Source organism: Benincasa hispida, chromosome 11 (genome assembly GCF_009727055.1).
Source record: "Benincasa hispida cultivar B227 chromosome 11, ASM972705v1, whole genome shotgun sequence".
Taxonomy (NCBI): domain Eukaryota; kingdom Viridiplantae; phylum Streptophyta; class Magnoliopsida; order Cucurbitales; family Cucurbitaceae; genus Benincasa; species Benincasa hispida.
This window is the reverse complement of record NC_052359.1, coordinates 51948327-51967551: the sequence shown is the minus strand read 5'-3', so window position 1 is coordinate 51967551 and position 19225 is coordinate 51948327. Positions and strand designations below refer to the sequence as shown.

At 35.6% G+C, this 19225-nt stretch overlaps 2 protein-coding genes across 7 annotated transcripts in view; one reads left to right on the top strand and one right to left on the bottom strand.

The window, feature by feature from the left end:
- Window positions 1-19225, top strand: part of LOC120090333 (selT-like protein) — a 34339-nt gene that overhangs the window by 7370 nt on the left and 7744 nt on the right. The window contains exon 5 of one of the 6 annotated variants that reach the window (XM_039047918.1): window positions 1783-2157. The exons of 3 other annotated variants lie outside the window; for them this stretch is intronic. The gene's annotated coding sequence lies outside the window, so the exon portion shown is untranslated. Of the gene's footprint in view, window positions 1-1662; window positions 2158-19225 lie in introns of those variants that run through there. 2 more of the 6 variants (XM_039047917.1, XM_039047916.1) reach the window with 2 other exon arrangements.
- Window positions 4722-19055, bottom strand: LOC120090335. The gene is given in 25 exon segments (XM_039047919.1): window positions 4722-5312; window positions 7054-7116; window positions 7191-7294; window positions 7383-7445; window positions 7528-7720; window positions 7803-7896; window positions 7978-8033; window positions 8111-8228; window positions 8369-8490; window positions 8572-8810; window positions 9237-9534; window positions 9617-9744; window positions 10218-10290; window positions 10375-10473; window positions 10557-10760; window positions 10858-11196; window positions 15820-16279; window positions 16950-17031; window positions 17315-17418; window positions 17536-17627; window positions 18060-18113; window positions 18205-18289; window positions 18654-18784; window positions 18992-19027; window positions 19029-19055. Coding segments are annotated over 25 exon segments (3372 nt in total). The 3' UTR covers window positions 4722-5204.

Below are 19225 nucleotides of genomic sequence, written 5' to 3'. Positions count from 1 at the left end.
TATCGTTTTTCGTGTTAACTCACATTTCTCACCTCGTAATTCGCATCAATTTTTCCAATTACTATTCTCCTATAATAATTACCAACCAAACTTAACTCAACTCTGTGTGCCAAATGCCTCCTTAGTCACATTTTTCACTTCTCCAATGGTTATGCGTCCAACCCTCACTTCCAACACTTAGACAAATTTTTCATTTCCAAGGTTTCAACGCATGGTTTCTTTTTTTTCCCAAGTGTTTAAGCATACTCGTCCCTTCTAAATGTTTCAACTATGCTTCCAACCTTCCTTTCTAATACTTGCTAAATTTTGCTCCTTTTCGGCCAGCTCATGCCCTCAAGCTTTTTGAGACCCAAAATAGTTTGAACACTTAGCCAGACTTCAACCTACTATGCCTCCAACTCTTAGGAATTTTTCTAAGTACCAATGCTTCCTCTAAAGCATAGTTCAGACACTTGGCCAAAATTTTACGCTTCAAGAATGAGTTCATCCTTCAACTCATGGGATCTTATGGAAGCATGGGTGTTGCAAATCCATCCTCTATAAAAAAAAGTCTTTGAAATTAGATTAAGTCATTGAAAGGACATTTTTATTCAATCCAAACTTGGTATTTACACAACATACTTTCAATTATGTATATTCATAACTAACTGGAACTTTTAGAACCTGTAGTCCTTCCAATTTTCCTTAGGATCATCTTGAGCATTCAACAGGCAGTCTTTGCAACGGTGTCCCGGTTGTTCACATTTTAAACATAGTTTTTCTCTCCCCTCATTGTCCTCCTTGTGGTATTTGTTATACCTGCGACAAGGAAGGTGTACTTCCATCGCTCCTTAACTTCCGACCCTTGAGTCAGTCGTCGTTACCTGCTGTTTCAGAAACTAAGCGAACTCGGGGCATTACTTCCCAATGTGTTCTTGCTTGCACACATAACAACGATTCGTTCCCCAAGACATTCTCCGGGGTGGTGACAAATGGAAGTGTAGGTATGGCACCAATATTATTGAATGACGAAGAGACATGTAAACGGTTCGAGAGAGGACTATGAGCCGAAATTCGAATGTCGATAATAGTCGACACAGAGAGGATGGAATTCTTAAGGCTAGTAGAGGCGACAATGCGGGTAGAAGGAAGTTTGGTGGAAGAAGTACGAGAGAAGGCGATAGGAAAAACAACGATGAAAGTAAGAGTTCCTGAAGTTTCAGTAGATAAAGGTAAAAAAGAAGAAAGTCAGAAGTTCGTACCAGGGGTTTCGAATAAAAAGTTATCCGGATCAAGTTTTAGAAAACGAAAAGTGAGGATAGGCGACCTTGAAGATGATACATACACCAAGCAACCTGGGGAATCTATTGTGAATGTCAACGAAAAACCCTGATACTCAAAATGTAGTAGATATCATTGACGACAATGTTTTGGTGGCATGAATATATGCTACAATTGCAGAGAGGTTGGTTATTATAAGTAGAACTGTCCTCAATGAAGTGGAAGACAAAGGCAAAGATAAAAGCCCTAAAAACCTAAACACATTTTGTTAAACGAACTTATATTCTGACTTTCTTTTTAGTTTTGTTGTAGTGGTTTGTAAAACTTAAATACATTGTGAATAATATGATGTTGTGAATTGTTTCACCTAACATTACAATTACTTGTTGTTTATATTTTTAGATATTCCTCTGCAGAATAAAGAATGAGGACTGAGGAATGGAAAAACCCCTTGTGCATTAGCTACGGTAAGAACCTCCCTAGAGAATGTTTACGGGGAACAAATTGTTGTTATGTGTGCAGGCAAGGACACATTGGGAAGAAATACCTCGAGTACGCTCGATTCCTGAAACTGCAGGTAACAACGACTGACTTGGGGGTAGGAAGTTCAGGAGCGATGAAAATATATATTCAGTGCAGGTGTAACAGATATCATAAGGAGGATAGTGAGGAGAGAGGACTATGTTTAAAATGTGAACAATTGGAGTATTGTTGCAAAGACTGTCCGTTGAACGCTCAAGACGATGCTAAGGAAAATTGGAAGGACTACTGATTCTAAATGTTTCAGATAGTCATGAATGTACATAGTTGAAAGTATGTTATGCAAATACTAAGTTTGGATCGAATAAAAATGTCCTTTCAACAATTTAATTCAATTTCTAGGACAATTTTTTTTTTTAAGGAGATGAATTTGTAATTCCTAGGCTTCCACAAGATCCTATGAGTATCCTATGAGTTGAAAGATGAACTCATAGTTGAAGCCCATAAGCTAAAATTTTAGACACTATTTTAGCTAAGTGTCTGAACTATGCTTTAGAGGAAGCATTCATACTTAGAAAAATTCCTAAGAGTTGGAAGCATGGTAAATTGAAGTCGGAATTTTGGAGCAAAATTTAACTAAGTATTGGAAAGGAATGTTGGAAGCATAGTTGAAGCATTTAAGAAGGGATGGGTATGCTTAAACACTTAGGGGAAAGAGGAACCATGCGTTGGAGTCTTGGAAGTGAAAATTTTGGCTAAGTGTTGGAAATGAGGGTTTGATGCACAGCCACTGGAGAAGTGGAAATATGACTAAGTGTTTAGATTATGCTTTGAAAGGAGTTTGGAGACTTAGGAGAACCTCTCAGTGATGAAATTAGGCATGCAAAAGTTGGAGAGAAAAAAATTGAATGCATGGTACATTAAGAAGTATGTACTAAATATTGGAAATAAGAAGTACAACTTGTAACATAGTTGAGTAGGGCATTATGTTGAACGCATGATAGGGCAAGAAGGGATTACCTTGAACGCACGCTTAAACCAACCTGGACGATTAGGGTTGGGTTGGCACATGGTATGTTCAGGAGTGAGAATTTGATTAAGTGTTGGATAACTCGTAAGACACACTCTAGTAGGAGCATGTTAGATGCATAGAGAGCTATGTGGACTACATTTTGGGCACATGAAGAGCAAGGTGAAAACATGAGAAACCCATTTAGAAAAAAGTTGCACCAAGAAACCCTAGGAAATGGTTGGTAAACGCATACCTTGAGGATACCATGTATTAACTTGAATTCTTGGGCATTAAGGATCAAGTTGACAACATGTATATGTTGAAGTCATTGTGAATTTTCATACATGTATATGTGTAATTTGTATGGTGATAAAGAATACACTGCGTAAGGATGGTTAAGGGGTCGTAAGGCCTAGCTCTGATCAAAGGACTTGAGCCTACACAAGGTAGAGCTATGTGCACATAGGGAAATATGGCTGACAGTCCACGGTGTGTGTAGGGGGGTTAGCAGGAAGCGGATACGTTCAAGCATGATAGTATCCTCGCGATGTTGATATGCTTTACTCCTAAGAGTTGAAAGAGACCTTGTAGTTTGTTTACAACTCACTGAGCTTTTCTTTTATGTTTCCTTCTACGTGAAGACAAGACAGCTTAGTAATTGGAACTGGATTGGGAAAATGACTTCTAAACCTGATAGACTGTATGAAAACTTGAAGTTAATTTTTCTTTGGTTAAGATTGAATCAAAAAGATGCATTTTTATTTTCTTTGGTTAAGATTGAATCAAAAAGATGCATTTTTATTTTCTAAGTTGATTAGAAATAGTTTTAATATTAGTCTTAGTCCATGAAGTTACTATTCTGTTGGGGCAATAACGGGAGGTTGGACTAAACATTGAAAAACTTTCAATTATAGGACTCATTTATTCTTTCTACTGGTTCTTTCTTCTATTCTACCGAAATTCTCCCTTCGGTAGGGACAATCCTTATACTTACTGTCGAACTCTTTTAATTTTGTGTCACCATTCTTAAAAACATTAATTAATTCATTAGAGGGAATTTGAAAATTGAAAAGATGAGGGACGTTAGAAGACTAAGAATACGTTTAGAATACATTTTCAATTCTTTGATTTAAGAAGTCAGTGTTGTCATAAATTTCAAGGTTTAGCATTAATTACAAGCAGATTTATTCTTTATTTAAGGTTGAGTCAACATTTTTAATATCACGATATTAATGTCACGATATTAATTTCAAGTGATGATTTGAAAAAGAAATCCAATTAACTTACGATAGCCTATAGGAGTAGGTCTCGTTCAGATGTTTAAATCTCTGGAAATTTATATTTTAAAAATTGTTAAATAACATTTCTATCATTTATAATTTTTTTATGGTAACTCTAAAACTAAAAATGAAAGTCTATTTTATTTTTTCTTTTTGTTTTTAAAAAATTAAATTTAGACATTACTTCAACCTTTAAATTTCTTCTAAAAAATTAAGTCAAATTTTGAGAATCAGAAAAAATAGTTTTAAAAAGTTATCTTTAAAACAAATTTAAAGTAGTTTTAAAAAGTTATTCACTTGACTAAAAATTTAATAAGTACAATTATTGTAATTATTGTAAGAAATCTAGATAGAATAAGTCTAATTTTAAAAATCAACAAAAAAAAAAAAAAATCAAATAGTTACAACTTTGCACAATTCGGAAAAGAGAGGCGCTTCCACATTTTGAACCCAAAATGGTAAGTGACGGGAGAGAACAATCGGGATTCGTACTACAAATTTGATGTCTAATTAAACATAATGATCGATGTTTTAAGCACCGACAATCCTCAAAATCTGGGACGTATGGGAAGAAAATAATTGAATTGGATGTAGATAAAAACTCGTATGATTCAATCCCATAAATAGTGCTCCGTATTAAAAATTATTTTCGTGAACGTGTTGATTTTCAAATTCTATAAAATTACTAATAAAATCAAATTTAAATCTCTATAGAATATAAGGAAATATTATTAGTTCACTGGGACAATATTCTCATCCTCGGGCGTACGGTTTATGAATAAAACAGTAATAAATAAAAATGGTTGGGGATTATACCGTATGACTTTCTGATGATCGAGGGAAGCTCTTATCATCCAGAACATTCATCCCTTTCACGGAAGCTCTGCGAAGGATAAGTTACTCACACGATAGTAAAAAAGATTTAGCGATTACAGTCACCATTTAGAGCCTCAAACTCCATATTCCGGAGGCTGAAAACTTGCAAACCCTCAGAACTCAACCCAGTGACTGTGTGTTGATTTGCAGTTGACAATATAAAACTTCCCACGTTCGAGGGGCCCCCTTTGCTGAGTAATTGGTAAAAGATGCAGGGGGAAGAAAAGTTGTGAGGAATTAAGTACCTATGAAGCATGAAACACCATTTCCAGATTCCAGAGAGGTTTTGGTTTTAATCATATATGCCACCATTTCCTCTTTTCCATTGTCTTCACAAGTTCATTTGCCAATGAAGCAAAGTCTTCTGCTCCATTTCGCAATTCTTCTGTTCGCTTACTCAGTTTCTACAAAGACATCAACGCAAAGTGCAACACGTGATCTGTGACTTTGTGTGTGTCATCAAAGTAGCAGGTATGGATAATAACTCACTCACTGCATGCAAATACGTTTACTAAAATGGGGACGGATTTCCCTTTCACGTTATCCCAACAAGTGTGTTTAGGATGACTTTTTGAAAAAAAAAATGTTTTAATAAGAAACAAGGAAAATATACTCAACAGCCTAAAGACCTTAGTATTAGGGGTGTTCAAAAAGACCGATGATCTGAAAAAATCGATCAACTCAACCTAACTCGTGTGACTTGTGTTGGGTTAGGTTCAAACAAATGAAAATTTTATAGATTTGATTGGTTCATGGGTCCATTTAAAAGAACCTGAACCAATCCCAACTTATTATAAATTTCAAATGTATATTTTTTTACTTATAATACAATTTGATATACATATATTTAATTTAGTTTTATTTAATTTCATTGGTTTTTTTATAATTTATTCTCTAATAACTCTTACAAATAGTTTAGAACTTTGGAGAGAAATTTTACATTATATGAATTAAAATTGAGTTAAACTTAGTTCAATATATGAAAATAATTAAATCAAATTTTTACGTATCAACATTTTATTTCCTTTTAGAACAAAAATTTAAATAAATGACTCGAGTAACCTGAACCAATCCAACCCAATCATTGTTGGGTTCGGTTGAGTTTACTTTTTATTAAGGGTTATTTGAGTTGAAGAAATTTACAATCTAAACAATTGGGTTGGGTATAAAAAGTTCTTCAACCCAATCCGACCAAACCCACGAATAACCTTTATTAGGTATAGAGGTTCTTAAGCCTTAATCGGGGGATTATGAAGGAACAACCTTTCAGTACAAATTGATAAAGTACAGCTATGTATTACAAAAAAAATAAAAAATAGAAGAAAACTTTTCTAGAAATATGTTTTTCTATTTTTAAAAGTAACTTTTGAAAGAATTCAAGGGTCTATTTGGTAGATAATTGGAAAACAAAATTTTAAAAACAAGGGATTCAAAGAAAACAAATATGTGTTTGGTAATAGATTCAGAAACTAATTCCAATTTAAACAATTTTTCACAATGTGTTTGAAAATATATGTAGCTAAGTACTAAGTTGAATACAAACTATTTACTAACTAATTTAAGAATTTTTTAATGTTAAAAGTTTTTGTATAATTTTGTAATATCATATAATATATAATATATTATATATTACATATTTTAATTTAACAAAAATAATTGAATTAATAACACGAATTACTATATTTGTTATTGTTTTTATCATTAATATGATTTTGTATTTGAGAATTTTGAATTCAAAATATGGTTATGCTGAAAACATAAAAAACTTATTTTCAGAATTTACACTATTTGGATCACTGAAAACAATTTTTGAAAATAGAATCCAGACGGCCAATCAAATACACATTCACTAAACTCAATGAATCTAAAAACATAAAACAGAATCTGAATTGCCTACCAAACAGACCTTAAATTATTGTAAATGTTCTTTTTAAAATATAGTTTGTTTAGTAATAAATAATATATATATATATATATATGAGAATATCCCAAGATTTTTTTTTGAAGAAAGACTTGAGAGATGATTATCTAAACATATTCTAAATATATATTTAAGATAAAAGATATATGCAGATTCTTAATCTATCAAATCAACCTTATGAGAAACGGACATGAAGGTTAGACGTGAAGCGACTCGATACATACCTCGAGTTTTTCTTGCCTCTCCAAGAGTTTGTTTCTTGCATGTGCAGCAGCCAAAGAAGCATCCTACATTTCAATGTTACATTAAAAGAGGAAGTATCAATCAATACTTTATTGAAATGGTTTTCATTTGAAATTACCCCAGAAAATTTGTATGTAGTTAAGATCTCTTCAGTTGTTCTAATTCTAGGCTTCCAATCATCATTCCCATCTCCAAACAATCTTTGCCTTTCACTCTTCTCTTCTGCACAAACAGCAAATAATTTACTGGCCTGTAAAGGCAAGATTAAAAATACTTTTTTTTGAGAGAATTGGGTTTCGTTTGGTTATACCTTTAACCTCCTCGGATGAAGTAGATGCTGCTGGTGGCGGTTCGTCGTCTATTACAATATCATCTATTTCGAAAAGAAAGTTAACAGTGAGCAAAAGAATCAGCAAGAAACAAGAGTAGATCATGGGACTTGTTTAGAGCAGAACCTATTGTGAGTTCCTCAACTTCCTCGGTATTCTTAAGAGCTGAGGATGATGAATCAGAGAACGGAGGCTTCAGAAATATTTTCTGCAAATGGGCACAATAAGATTCACGGGTAGTACAAAGATCTACGGTAGGTGCCATTTTCCCGCCTTTAAAGCCTTTGACAATGTTACCTAATATCCCCGTTGATGGAAGCTGCGGTAACACCGTTATAACTTGAGGCTGAATGAAATACTGAACGCTCTAAGAGAGAAGGGCGAAAATATTCTCGTCAAACCTGATTTTTCTTCTGATAGGATGAAACACTAAAAGCAGCGTCTGCGGCAGCAGCAAGAACTTTATCATGGAGACTAGGCAAGGAGTCAGGAATCCTTGTAACAGAAGACTATTTAATCCTCTTTCGTGAAGACAACTTATATTGTTTCATGCCAGTTAACAGAACATCACGTTACCTGAACTCATTTTCATCAGATAACAGAGAGAGGAAAGCTACCTCGCCCCCATTGGCCTATTAACAAAAGAAGGATGTTTTAAATAAGCCTTTAAGAGCATGAAGAACTTGAAATCTTATACTTGCAAGCATACCAGCACGATCTGCCCTTGTTCAGAAGAACTTGAAATCTTGTCCATGTTTACCGTAAAATTCCACATTAGGATTGATTGAAGAGAGCTTTCTTTCAGCAACTCTAAATCTGGCAAAGATCTAGTCAAAATTTGAAATCAGCAACAGCCATCAAACAACGAGCAATACTAACTAAATGTCTATGGAGCAAAATATATATGTCCATTCTGGTAGGAATGCTTTTGCATAAATATAGTAATCAAGCTGACAGAGCTCCTCACCTTATTTCAATAACACCAGACTGAAACAACAATACTAATCCATAACCTCTTTCTTTCATTTTAAAAGTAGTAGTCCAACAACATTTTGACTGTTTCACTTTACGAGTAGGTTTATCATTTCCCTGCCACAATAAGAGCCTTCAGCCAGCAAGTGAAGCAAAACCATGGTGAAATAAAGGAAAAGATAAAAAAGACGGAAGAACCTGAATTATAGAGTTGACCGAGTATAAGCGCAGTGAATCTTGACAGCAGAGTAGAACATATGAATCAAGGAACTTCTCAGTGGAGCGTGTTTCTTCTGCAGAAGAATGATGTTGGATTTCATGAAAATTTGATCCAGCAGGACTACTGCCTGGATTGGATTCACTTTTGGTAGTAGGATTTTGGAAAGACTCCTGGGTATACTTTTCATCAGGAGATCCAGATACAGAGATACCACCCTCTGGATACAACAAAGAAAAACATTGTAATGAGAAAGGTAGACACACCCAAAGTTTTAAGTTTAAAAATACCATTTTTGGTCCTTGTAATTTAAAGTTGGTTCAATTTTAGTCTCTATACTTTCAATAAATTTTAAGTTTAATCCCCGGTGCTAGTTTATTGTTAATTTTTAACTTTTTTTTTTGTTATCTATAGCATTTTTATTATAAATTTTGAAAACATATTCACATATTTTATTTTCTTGCATGAAAATTATTATTATTATTTAATCAATTTGGGTAAAGATTAATTTTGAAGGACTAAATTTAAGATTTATTGAAAATATAGAGATTAAAATTGAACGAACTTGAAAGTATGGGGACCAAAATAGTATTCTAACTAAGTTTTTATTTCCTTATAATCTCCTCGGGATGGATATAGTACTTGCCTATAACATACATTGAAATCGGGACAGATTCCTTTTTCAAGTGCCACGGCCGAGGGCTGATCATGTTTCCCACACTACCACAAAAAACATTGATCTTTGCATCCTTGGTTAAGATAAACAGTAGTTCTTCAGCATAATTGATTGCAGATTTAGCTCCCGAGTGTCTGGGGCTCTTTAAAGGGCTATTAGTTGCAGCAGAATGTTCTTTCCAAATCATTGTAATAATGGGAGAGCTTGAGTTAGATATGGCATCCATAAAGAATAAAACTGATGATGAAGAAACGTCGAGCACTGCAATCTGAAAAGAACACAAGCTCAGAGACCCTATCATAAGAAACTAGGGAGTACAGTTAAAAAGATCAGTTATGGACAATCCTTACACGACCACTTCGATACCCCACACCAAGTTTAACTCCACATTTAGCAAACTGCAATGCCTGAATTGGAGAATTCAGGAGTGAAAAGACAGCTCTACAATGAGGTCCTTTGCCTTGAGGCAGACTGTGAACTGTGGAACAAGTTGATCATGTTTGTTAATAACTGATTTCTAGTAAAAATAATAAAGATAATTTAGATACATGGCCTATCATTTGGCATTGAAATACATGTCAGAAGTATAGCAACCTGAGATTCAACCATTTACGAGCTTGCCTTTAACTGTTTTTATATATGCCGAAAAGGTTGAAGTTTAATGCAGAGGCTCAACCATTCACATAGACATAGTCAATGACTCTCCTACCAATTCAAACTTTAACCTTGATAAAGCATTGGTTTCTCAAAATCTTTAATAATAGATTACACAAAATGAAATTTTAATTAAACATGCAGGAACCATCCTATAAACAGAGCGGTCCTTGTTTCAATTTTTCATTTGAGATTCCTTAGCATGGGAAAGAATACTTCTGCTAGTCTAGAGGAGCTTCATTTCTTTCCCCATTTTGGAGAAAAGGAAGGAGGGGAAGAATTTACAAATTGATATACCTTCACGTCTAGATTCGGTTACAAAGTGAAAGTTCTTCTCACCAGCACCGCCTTTAAGGTCATAAACCCGCACCTATTCAAGTTAGTTTAGCAAGGAACGGTAAGTAAAAAGCATATTGGAAGCCCAATCTTATGTAAACAACAAAAGATTTCTAACCAGACCACATTCATTGCCAACAGCTAAAGAAGTAGTGGCACTGCAGAAGTCCAATTTTAATACAGGAGCACTTAAACCAGCAACCTTTAGGCCTTCCAACTGCCAAATTTTGAGTACTAATAATAAGGTTTGTATATCTCTCTTTTATCAGAAAAAGAATAAAGCTTATGGAGAACTCTAACCTCGGCATCTAAATGGCATATAAGAGAAAATACAGGATGGGTTGCATCCCAAATGCGTATAGAACCATCTTGATAACCTGCTAGGTATACCCTCTCCACCTTATCATCTTTCATTGCGGGCAACTGATAGGGCACTCCTCCAGTCAACGGCCACTTTGCACTACTACCTTGTATTGCTGTTGAACTAAGCTTCCTTGACGCTAGCTAAGAGAACAAGTTGTTGAAGTCAAGGGTGTATAACTGAGGGCATAGATGCTGAGCATAAGAGAGAGGTTTAAATATAAGGCAACAGATACAATACCCCGGATAAAATCTTTGTCGAGGATCCCCCATTTGACAACTTAATAAGCTTTGATGTGGTCATGGATGGTTCTGCTGTAGGTATCATTGCAGGAAACTCCAAAGGAGAGACAGGTGGTTTGCCGTCTGTCTTACCAATTATTGCAGACAGTGTACTTTCGTCGTAAAAGTGCAGTTTCCCTGGGTTTGTAAGCACAAAAAGATCTTCATTGGGACCATCCCCAGCAGCACCGAGACTTGGCAACAATATCATATCTGCAAAAGAGCCATGAAGTTTGAGCTCTGTATGACCAGCACATCTCAAAATCTCCATTCCAGGTGACCACTCAATGGTTAAAACCTGTTGAAAGCCAAAACATAAAACTAACATACCTATTTATACTGATGATTCCAAAAGAAGCATTTTCATCTTACAGATCATTACTAAGAAAAGTCAACGTTGGATCTTCTATAGAAAGTCATAAAATTAAAAAAACGGGGGGGCAACTAGCGAGAAAATGAAGGTTTCAAATACCTGCCTGCACAAATCTCATTTAGAAAACAATGCAATCAAAGAAATGGATGGTGTCATTTTCTACTAAAATTTCACCCTTCCAATGGCAGTACGAGTAAAAAAGACATTTGCAATTTAATTACTGCTAGAGATGTGAATATTGTAAAACTCTTAGGTTTGAGAAAGAATCAGAATGCTTTATTCATTCACCAAAGATATGAATATATACAAGTGTACAAAGTATAGAAAAGGAAAATATCACAATATTTACAAGAATGGAAAATCCTAATTATAGAATTATAACACTCCCCCTCAAGTTGGAGCATATATGTTAATCATGCCCAAGTTGTTACATAGATAATCTATACGTCTTCCATCCAATACTTTCGTGAAGATATCTCTTAATTGTTCTCCAATCTTCACATATCCTGTAGATACCAACCCTTGTTGAATTTTCTCACGTACAAAATGACAATCAACTTCAATATGTTTAGTCCTTTCATGAAATACTGGATTAGACGCAATATGAAGTGCTGCTTGATTATCACACCACAACTTTGTCGGTGTGGTGATTTCAAATCCCAACTCAACAAGAAGTTCATATATCCAAATCAATTCACATACAGATTGTGTCATTACTCTATATTCTGATTCTGCACTTGAATGTGACACCACATTTTGCTTCTTACTCTTCTAAGAAATCAAATTACCACCAACAAAAACACAATACCCTGAGGTTGGTCTTCTATCTTCTTTAGATCCTACCCAATCAGCGTCTGAGAAACATTCAATATTAGTATGACCATAATCCTTATATAATAAACCACACCCGAGAGCAGCCTTCAAATAACAAAGAATCTGTTCCAATGCAGCCCAATGATCAACTGTAGGGCATGACATGTACTGACTCACAATACTTACTGAATAGGCTATGTCGGGTCGAGTCATTGTAAGGTAATTAAGTTTTCCTACTAACCTCCTATATCTTAGGTTGAAATATTCTATATTCTTATTACCTCAATTCCTAAGAAGTATTTCAACATGCCCAAATCTTTTGTATGGAATTGACTATGAAAAAAGATCTTTAGAGACTGGATACCTGAAGCATCATCACCAGTAATCACAATATCATCCACATATACAACTAACAAGATGACACTACCCTCAGATCTCTTAAAAAAGACTGAATGATCTGACCTACTCTTCCGCATTCCAAAGCTTTCAATCACCTGACCAAATTTACCAAACCAAGCTCGTGGGCTCTGCTTTAATCCATACAAGGATTTACGAAGGCGACACACCGTTCCATTCTCCCCCTGAGCAACAACCCTGGTGGTTGCTCCATATAACACCTCTTCTTGAAGATCACCATGAAGAAATGCATTTTTAATATCAAGCTGATGTAAAGCCAATGATTGATTGAAGCTAATGAATAAACAACCTCATCAGATGCCATTTTTTCTACTGGAGAAAAAAGTATCAGCATAGTCAACGGCCATAAGTTTGTGCGTAGCCTTTTGCTACGAGGCGCGCTTTTAACTCGAAGCAACAGAACCATACAGGATGACTTTAACTGCAAACACCCATTTGCAACTGATAGCCTTCTTTCCTGCAGGGACGAGAAACTAAATCCCAAGTACAATTATCATCTAAGGTAGTCATCTCTCCACCATTGCGGCACACCAACCAGGATGAGACAAAGTCTCGTGAACAGTTTTTCGGGAGAATACAGACTCTAAGGATACAATGAAACGACATGTGGAAGGTGACAAATGGTTATATGAAACAAAAGAGGAAATAGGATGAGCATAAGTACGTTTACCTTTACGAAGAGCAATAGGAAGATCATCACCCGTTTCTGGATCCAAGGACGAAGAAGACTCTGGATAGGGCATGGAACTGGAGGAGGTTTGCGTCGAGTATAGACCTTAACGATGGAGGAATAGATGAATCAGGAAGAGTAAGAGGTAGCCCACAGAAGAGATGAATCAGGAAGAGGATCGGAAGAAGAAATAACTTTGTAGACAAGGAATCATCCTCTATTCTTATGCTCCCCCTGACTCTTATTCGAAGAGAAAGACGGTGATGAAAAAAATGGGTATGTTCAAAAAATGTGATATCAGGAGAGACTAATAATTTATTAAGACTAGGACAATAACAACCGATACCCTTTTGGACACGGGAATAACCAAGGAAAATACATTTAAGGACTAGATCCAGCTTGGTATGCTGAGGCCGAACATCCCAAACAAAGCAGGTACAACCAAATATTCTGGTTGAATGGGAAAACAAATGTTGCTCGGGGCATAAAGTACGAAAAGGTATCTCACCCTTAAGAATGGAAGAGGGCATGCGATTTATTAAGAAAAGCTGTGGAAACAGCATAGCCCAAAAGGTTTTGGAACATGCATTCTGAAACATCAAAGCTCTGGCTGTCTCAAGGAGGATGACGATTTCTTTCGTTCATAAACCCCATTTTGAGATGGAAGTATAACACAAGAAGATTGATGAAGAATGCCATGGGCATCTAAATAAGACTGAGTGTATGAGAGAAATATTCCCTTAAACATTATCAGCTCGTAGGATTTAAGAAATACCACTAAACTGAATTTGAATTTCGGATGGAAGTTACGAAAATGAGAAAGTAACTTAGAACGACTTTTCATTAAATATATACCACGTAACACGAGAATAGTCATCGACAAATGTAACAAAATACCTAAACCCTCCTTTGGACTCACAGGATAGGGACCCCAAACATCATAATGGACTAATTCAAAAGGAGCACTAGCTCGTTTATTGACTCGAGGATACGAACTCAAACATGAAATTTAGCAAATTGACATAAACTTACAATCGAAAGAAGACAAATGTTGAAGTTGTGGACGAAGACCTTCAACACAAAGATAGACGGATGACCAAACGACAATGCTCTTCAAAAGGGAGACGACACGCTAGAGCATGTGATGCCGTAGGTGTTTGTGGTTCAAAGATGTAAGAACTCCAACTTCTGCCCTTTACCAATAGTCTGTTTGTCGTAAGATCCTGAAAATAAGCAATAACCAGGAAAAATGAGACACAACAATGAAGATCACGAGTGAGTTTACTGACCGAAATCAAATTAAACGGAAATTTGGTAAATTTTAAAACTGATGACAAAGAAATTGATTTAGTGAGAATGGACGGTTCTTGATCCTAAAACAGGAGTGGAGGTTCCATCAGCTATAGTGACATTAGGTGAAGAGGTAGATGTACAAAGGGTAGAGAATAAACTGGGTTACTTGACATATGGTCTGTAGCGCTAGAGTCAATGATCCATTTTGACGTGGAGGAAAGAAGGCATTTAGAACTGTTACCTGTCTCTACTATGGTCGTAATGGGAGTAGAAGATTGATGCCTCAAATGACTCTTGATACTGCTGAAAAATTTAGCAAACTCCCCTGCAGAAATCGTAATTGACTTGTCAAGATTATCAGGAGTAGAGGTGACATGTGCAGAGGGTGATGGCATCCTCTGACCCTTATTCAGCAATCTTCTGCATTCACGTTTCATATGGCCAGGTTTATGACAATAATAGCAAACACCACCTCCTGGATTTGATCTTCATGAATAGTAGTTGGATCCATTCAACTTGTGTTCAGTTACTTTTGACACCATAGGAACAATTTCAGATATTACCGGTTTCTTATCAGCCATTATCTCAAAAAGTAGACACCGGACAACAAAGAATCAAACCCTAATTTACCGAAGAGATGTCTACACAAGCAATGAGTATATCTATATATCCCAAACAAACACACCACCAAGAAGAGCCAACAACATTGAGGAAACCTCACTGAAGACGGACGAAAAAACGGCGACGCACGCGCCTACATGCGTCGGCGCGTGGACGGACAGCAGGCTGGAATAGGCGGCGCGTGTGGTCAAATGGCAACCGGACTTTGGGGGTTTTGTAGATTGGCGGCTGGGCTTCTCTTTGGAATGGGTGGTGTCAAAAAAACAGCTAGGTCAGATCATTCAGTATTTTTTTTTTCCCTGGCGGCGGACGGCGGCTGATGACTGTGGCGGCGGTGACTAACGACGGCAAACAAACCGAAGACGACGACTGTGAGTAAACTCACCTCTCCACAAAACCCTAAACGTATCACAAATGGGTTCTAAATTCTCAAACCCTAAGGTTCACAAAAATCCTAAGTTTATTTAGAGAGCTCTGATACCATGTAAAACTCTTAGGTTTGAGAAAGAATCAGAATGCTTTATTCATTCATCAAAGATATGAATATATACAAGTGTACAAAGCATAGAAAAGGAAAATATCACAAAATATTTACAAGAATGGAAAATCCTAATTATAGAATTATAACAAATATTATCTAACGTTATCCTTTTATTCATTAGCCACATCCACGTATACAAAGGAGCCATAGAAATGACAAAGAAATGTAAAAGAGTTAGAATGAAACAACACACCGTTAAAACTTCCTCAGATCCAATCTCATCACCACCATAGATGAATAACTGCCCATCACAATTGTTAGGTGCTCTACTGTTTCCAGACCAATGCAAGACAATAACTGGAAGTCTTTTCTCTGAAGATGACAATTGTAACCTAACAACGTTTTTAGATGATGCCGAACCTTGTTGACCTCTGCTAGAAGCAGTAATTGATGTTTTCCAGAATAAGATATCTCCATCTATATATCCCACAGCAAGAATTGATCCGTTGGAGGATGTCCAACAGAGAGCACTAATCTCTTTCTCTGCTAACCTATTATCTAAAGCATCAATTGGAACGTTATCATCCACTCTGCTTGACGATTCATCAAGTTTATCACTCAACTGCAGGTCCTTGCCGCCTCCAACAAAAAGAACTTGACCTCTTGAGATGTCCCAAAGTAAAAACAAGCCATTTGCATATGCTATCAACACGCTGAGAGAATATCACAAACTGAAATTAGAAGAATTTCATGTAAAGATTTATATATATATATATATATATCATAAAAGAAAAATAAAGAAAACAATAGTGAAGTATTAAATAGAAAAAAATATTAAAAAAAAGGAAAAAAAATAGGAGACGGTTGAAATAACCCTAAAATGTNCTGAGAGAATATCACAAACTGAAATTAGAAGAATTTCATGTAAAGATTTATATATATATATATATATATATCATAAAAGAAAAATAAAGAAAACAAACCGTATCCAAATGAGGATTATTTGAATTGTTTTTAAGGGTATAACTACAGTTTTTATAGGCTTTGTTTTAAAGACAATTTTTTATAACCACGAACAAATTACTGTGATAAAATGTTGTGTCAATAAAATTATGTAATTAGTATTCAATGCAAATATCAAAGTTTAATAAGAAACAGTCGTGTCCTAAATTTTTCAGAAATGATCAATCATTAGATTCATGTAACAGTTGTCTATAATCATTTTAGTGCTTCTCATGCAACATACAACTCAATCTAAGAACATAGTTTAACAACTGACTGATCATTGTTGGCAATAGAAAGAATATTGATCTTTAGTACCAACATTCAAATCCAAAAGCAAAGAAGTTAATAAAGTTCATTCATTCTGTGCAAGTATCTTGCCTATTCCCAATAGAGGAATGTTGAAGAACTCCAATGACAGGTGAGGGCGGCTGATTGTCAGGAAATGGAAATCCTGCAACATCTACGGAAAAAAAAAGGTTGAAAAAACAGTGTATGGTGATAAGCGAGAAGGAAAGTAAAATGCACCGAACATCTGAGTTATACACTTTGCTCATTCAACTATTCCCATTCACTTTTATTCATTTTATAAAAAAAATCACCATTGTGATATGGAATTACCTACTGGGATAAAATACATCAGGCAGACATTTGTACATAAAATGGACCAGGAGCAGAATTATACATCATGCAATTTTACGAACTAGACAATAATGTCTCCAACTGAATGAAACAATAGACATTACCATTGATAGAAGTTGCAGAAATAAGGTATGGCATGAGCAGAAGTTTTTCATCTTCAGCATCAAACTTGATAACTGACAACAAACCATTCTCATCCCCGACATAACTGCATGTTATTGAATAATTGCTTATTTCTCTTTTATTTTTTTGTATTTAAATAAGGGCTGAACAAATCAATTTCCAGTTATTGGCCAATAGAAAGCTGAATGAGGGGTTGGTATACATGAAGTGGGAGCCACCAACGATGGAAAATGCAGTTATATTTGATTTCCACTGTAAACAGCATGCTATAGACCTGCTGTCAAGATTCCAGATCTGCCATGAAAAAAAAAAAAAAAAAGCTACTGATGAAACATTTTCTTGCACAGAAGAACGCGCATTCATCTAAACATGTACAGCAGTGTCTTGCCACAAAAAATAAGTGACCTAAAATATTTTGCTACCGAGGAATAACATTTGTGGATGCTTGCAAATTCCAACCAACTACTTCGTAATAAGACTGCAAAGAGTAGTTCACTAATAGCATCTCATAACACTGCTATAGACAACCACGAATACAAATAAAACTGAAAACCAACAGTAACACACTGTCTTACCAATGTTATTGACGTTCAAATGTATACTTTAGGTAAACAAAATAGAGGCTTAAAATTGTTATAAACTCGATTCACGATATGGATATGAAGGCTAGTACCACATCGGGGTTATCAAGGATATAAAAGTACTTGGTTAGTGAAGATTCAATACCTGAATTTCGTTGTCATTGGAGATACTAACTAAATAACCTTCATTCTGTAGAAACTGTAAAAAGGAAGCCTGATCAGTTTCCCTGCTGCTAAAATGGGAAAGAAGTGAGTTAATAATTTAAGTTTAAAAACTGCAGCAATTCTACCTCTAAGTACTTGTAAGGCAATTGGTTTGGGGACATAAGAAGCCCTTCAATACCACCTCCACCAATAACTTTTATTCTTCCATCCCTGGCATGAAAAGTTCATCTTTCAGCTGAAACAATGTCTTCATTTCTCCTGTTCTAGATTTCTACTAATACACATTTCAAAAATCAAACCATCGCTCACCCAACTTCAAGGTGCCATAAATTCCATAGGATAACATCACGAGCATAATGTATAAGATAGGCCAAAAACAACTTAGTGGCCAATTCTTTAACACCAGTGCGTGTGATTACCAAATCAAACAGGCAAAAAAGGGAAGGAAAAAAAAAACCTAAATAGCGGGAGAAAACGCTATCCATAGTTCAGATGCAGGTGACATACTACTCATTTCAACACTTTTTAACCTTCAGATTCATCAAAGTTTACAACTAACAGACGACCAACTCACAGTGTTCCGATAGCCAGTAGCCGCTGAATGGAGTCGAAAGCAAGAATTGATGCTGTTGATGGGATGCCATAGTGAACCGTGACTCTGAGATTCAAGTCCTCCGCAGTCAAACTACCGCGCTGTACAGCATGCTGAATGGAGAAAATATGAAAACAAACGGTCATGCGGTTTCTGATCAGTTAAACATTGACGATGGCTCAGTGATCCAGCGTAAAATAGCTAAAATCATTGCCCACGAAAAATGCCACAACGTAAAAAATGAGACGCTGAAGAAATCGCGAGTTTCAAGCAGTAACGAAAAATGCGAAAAAAGCAATCGATAAACACGATATCTCTACCCGTTTCTTAATTGACCCGTAATACTTATAATCTGTGCAAAGTTGAAACGAATATATCTTCCATTCCTCGCTCGAGACTTAAATAAGACGTTTAAAATATAATCTAAGGTTAGTTCCCTAAATCCTAAACAACGGTATGTCGTCGCCTCTACAGATTGCAGATTCAATGATCAAATGTAACATATCTTGTGAGATAGACGAGACATTTGAAACATGCGCTAAGATTAAGAATAA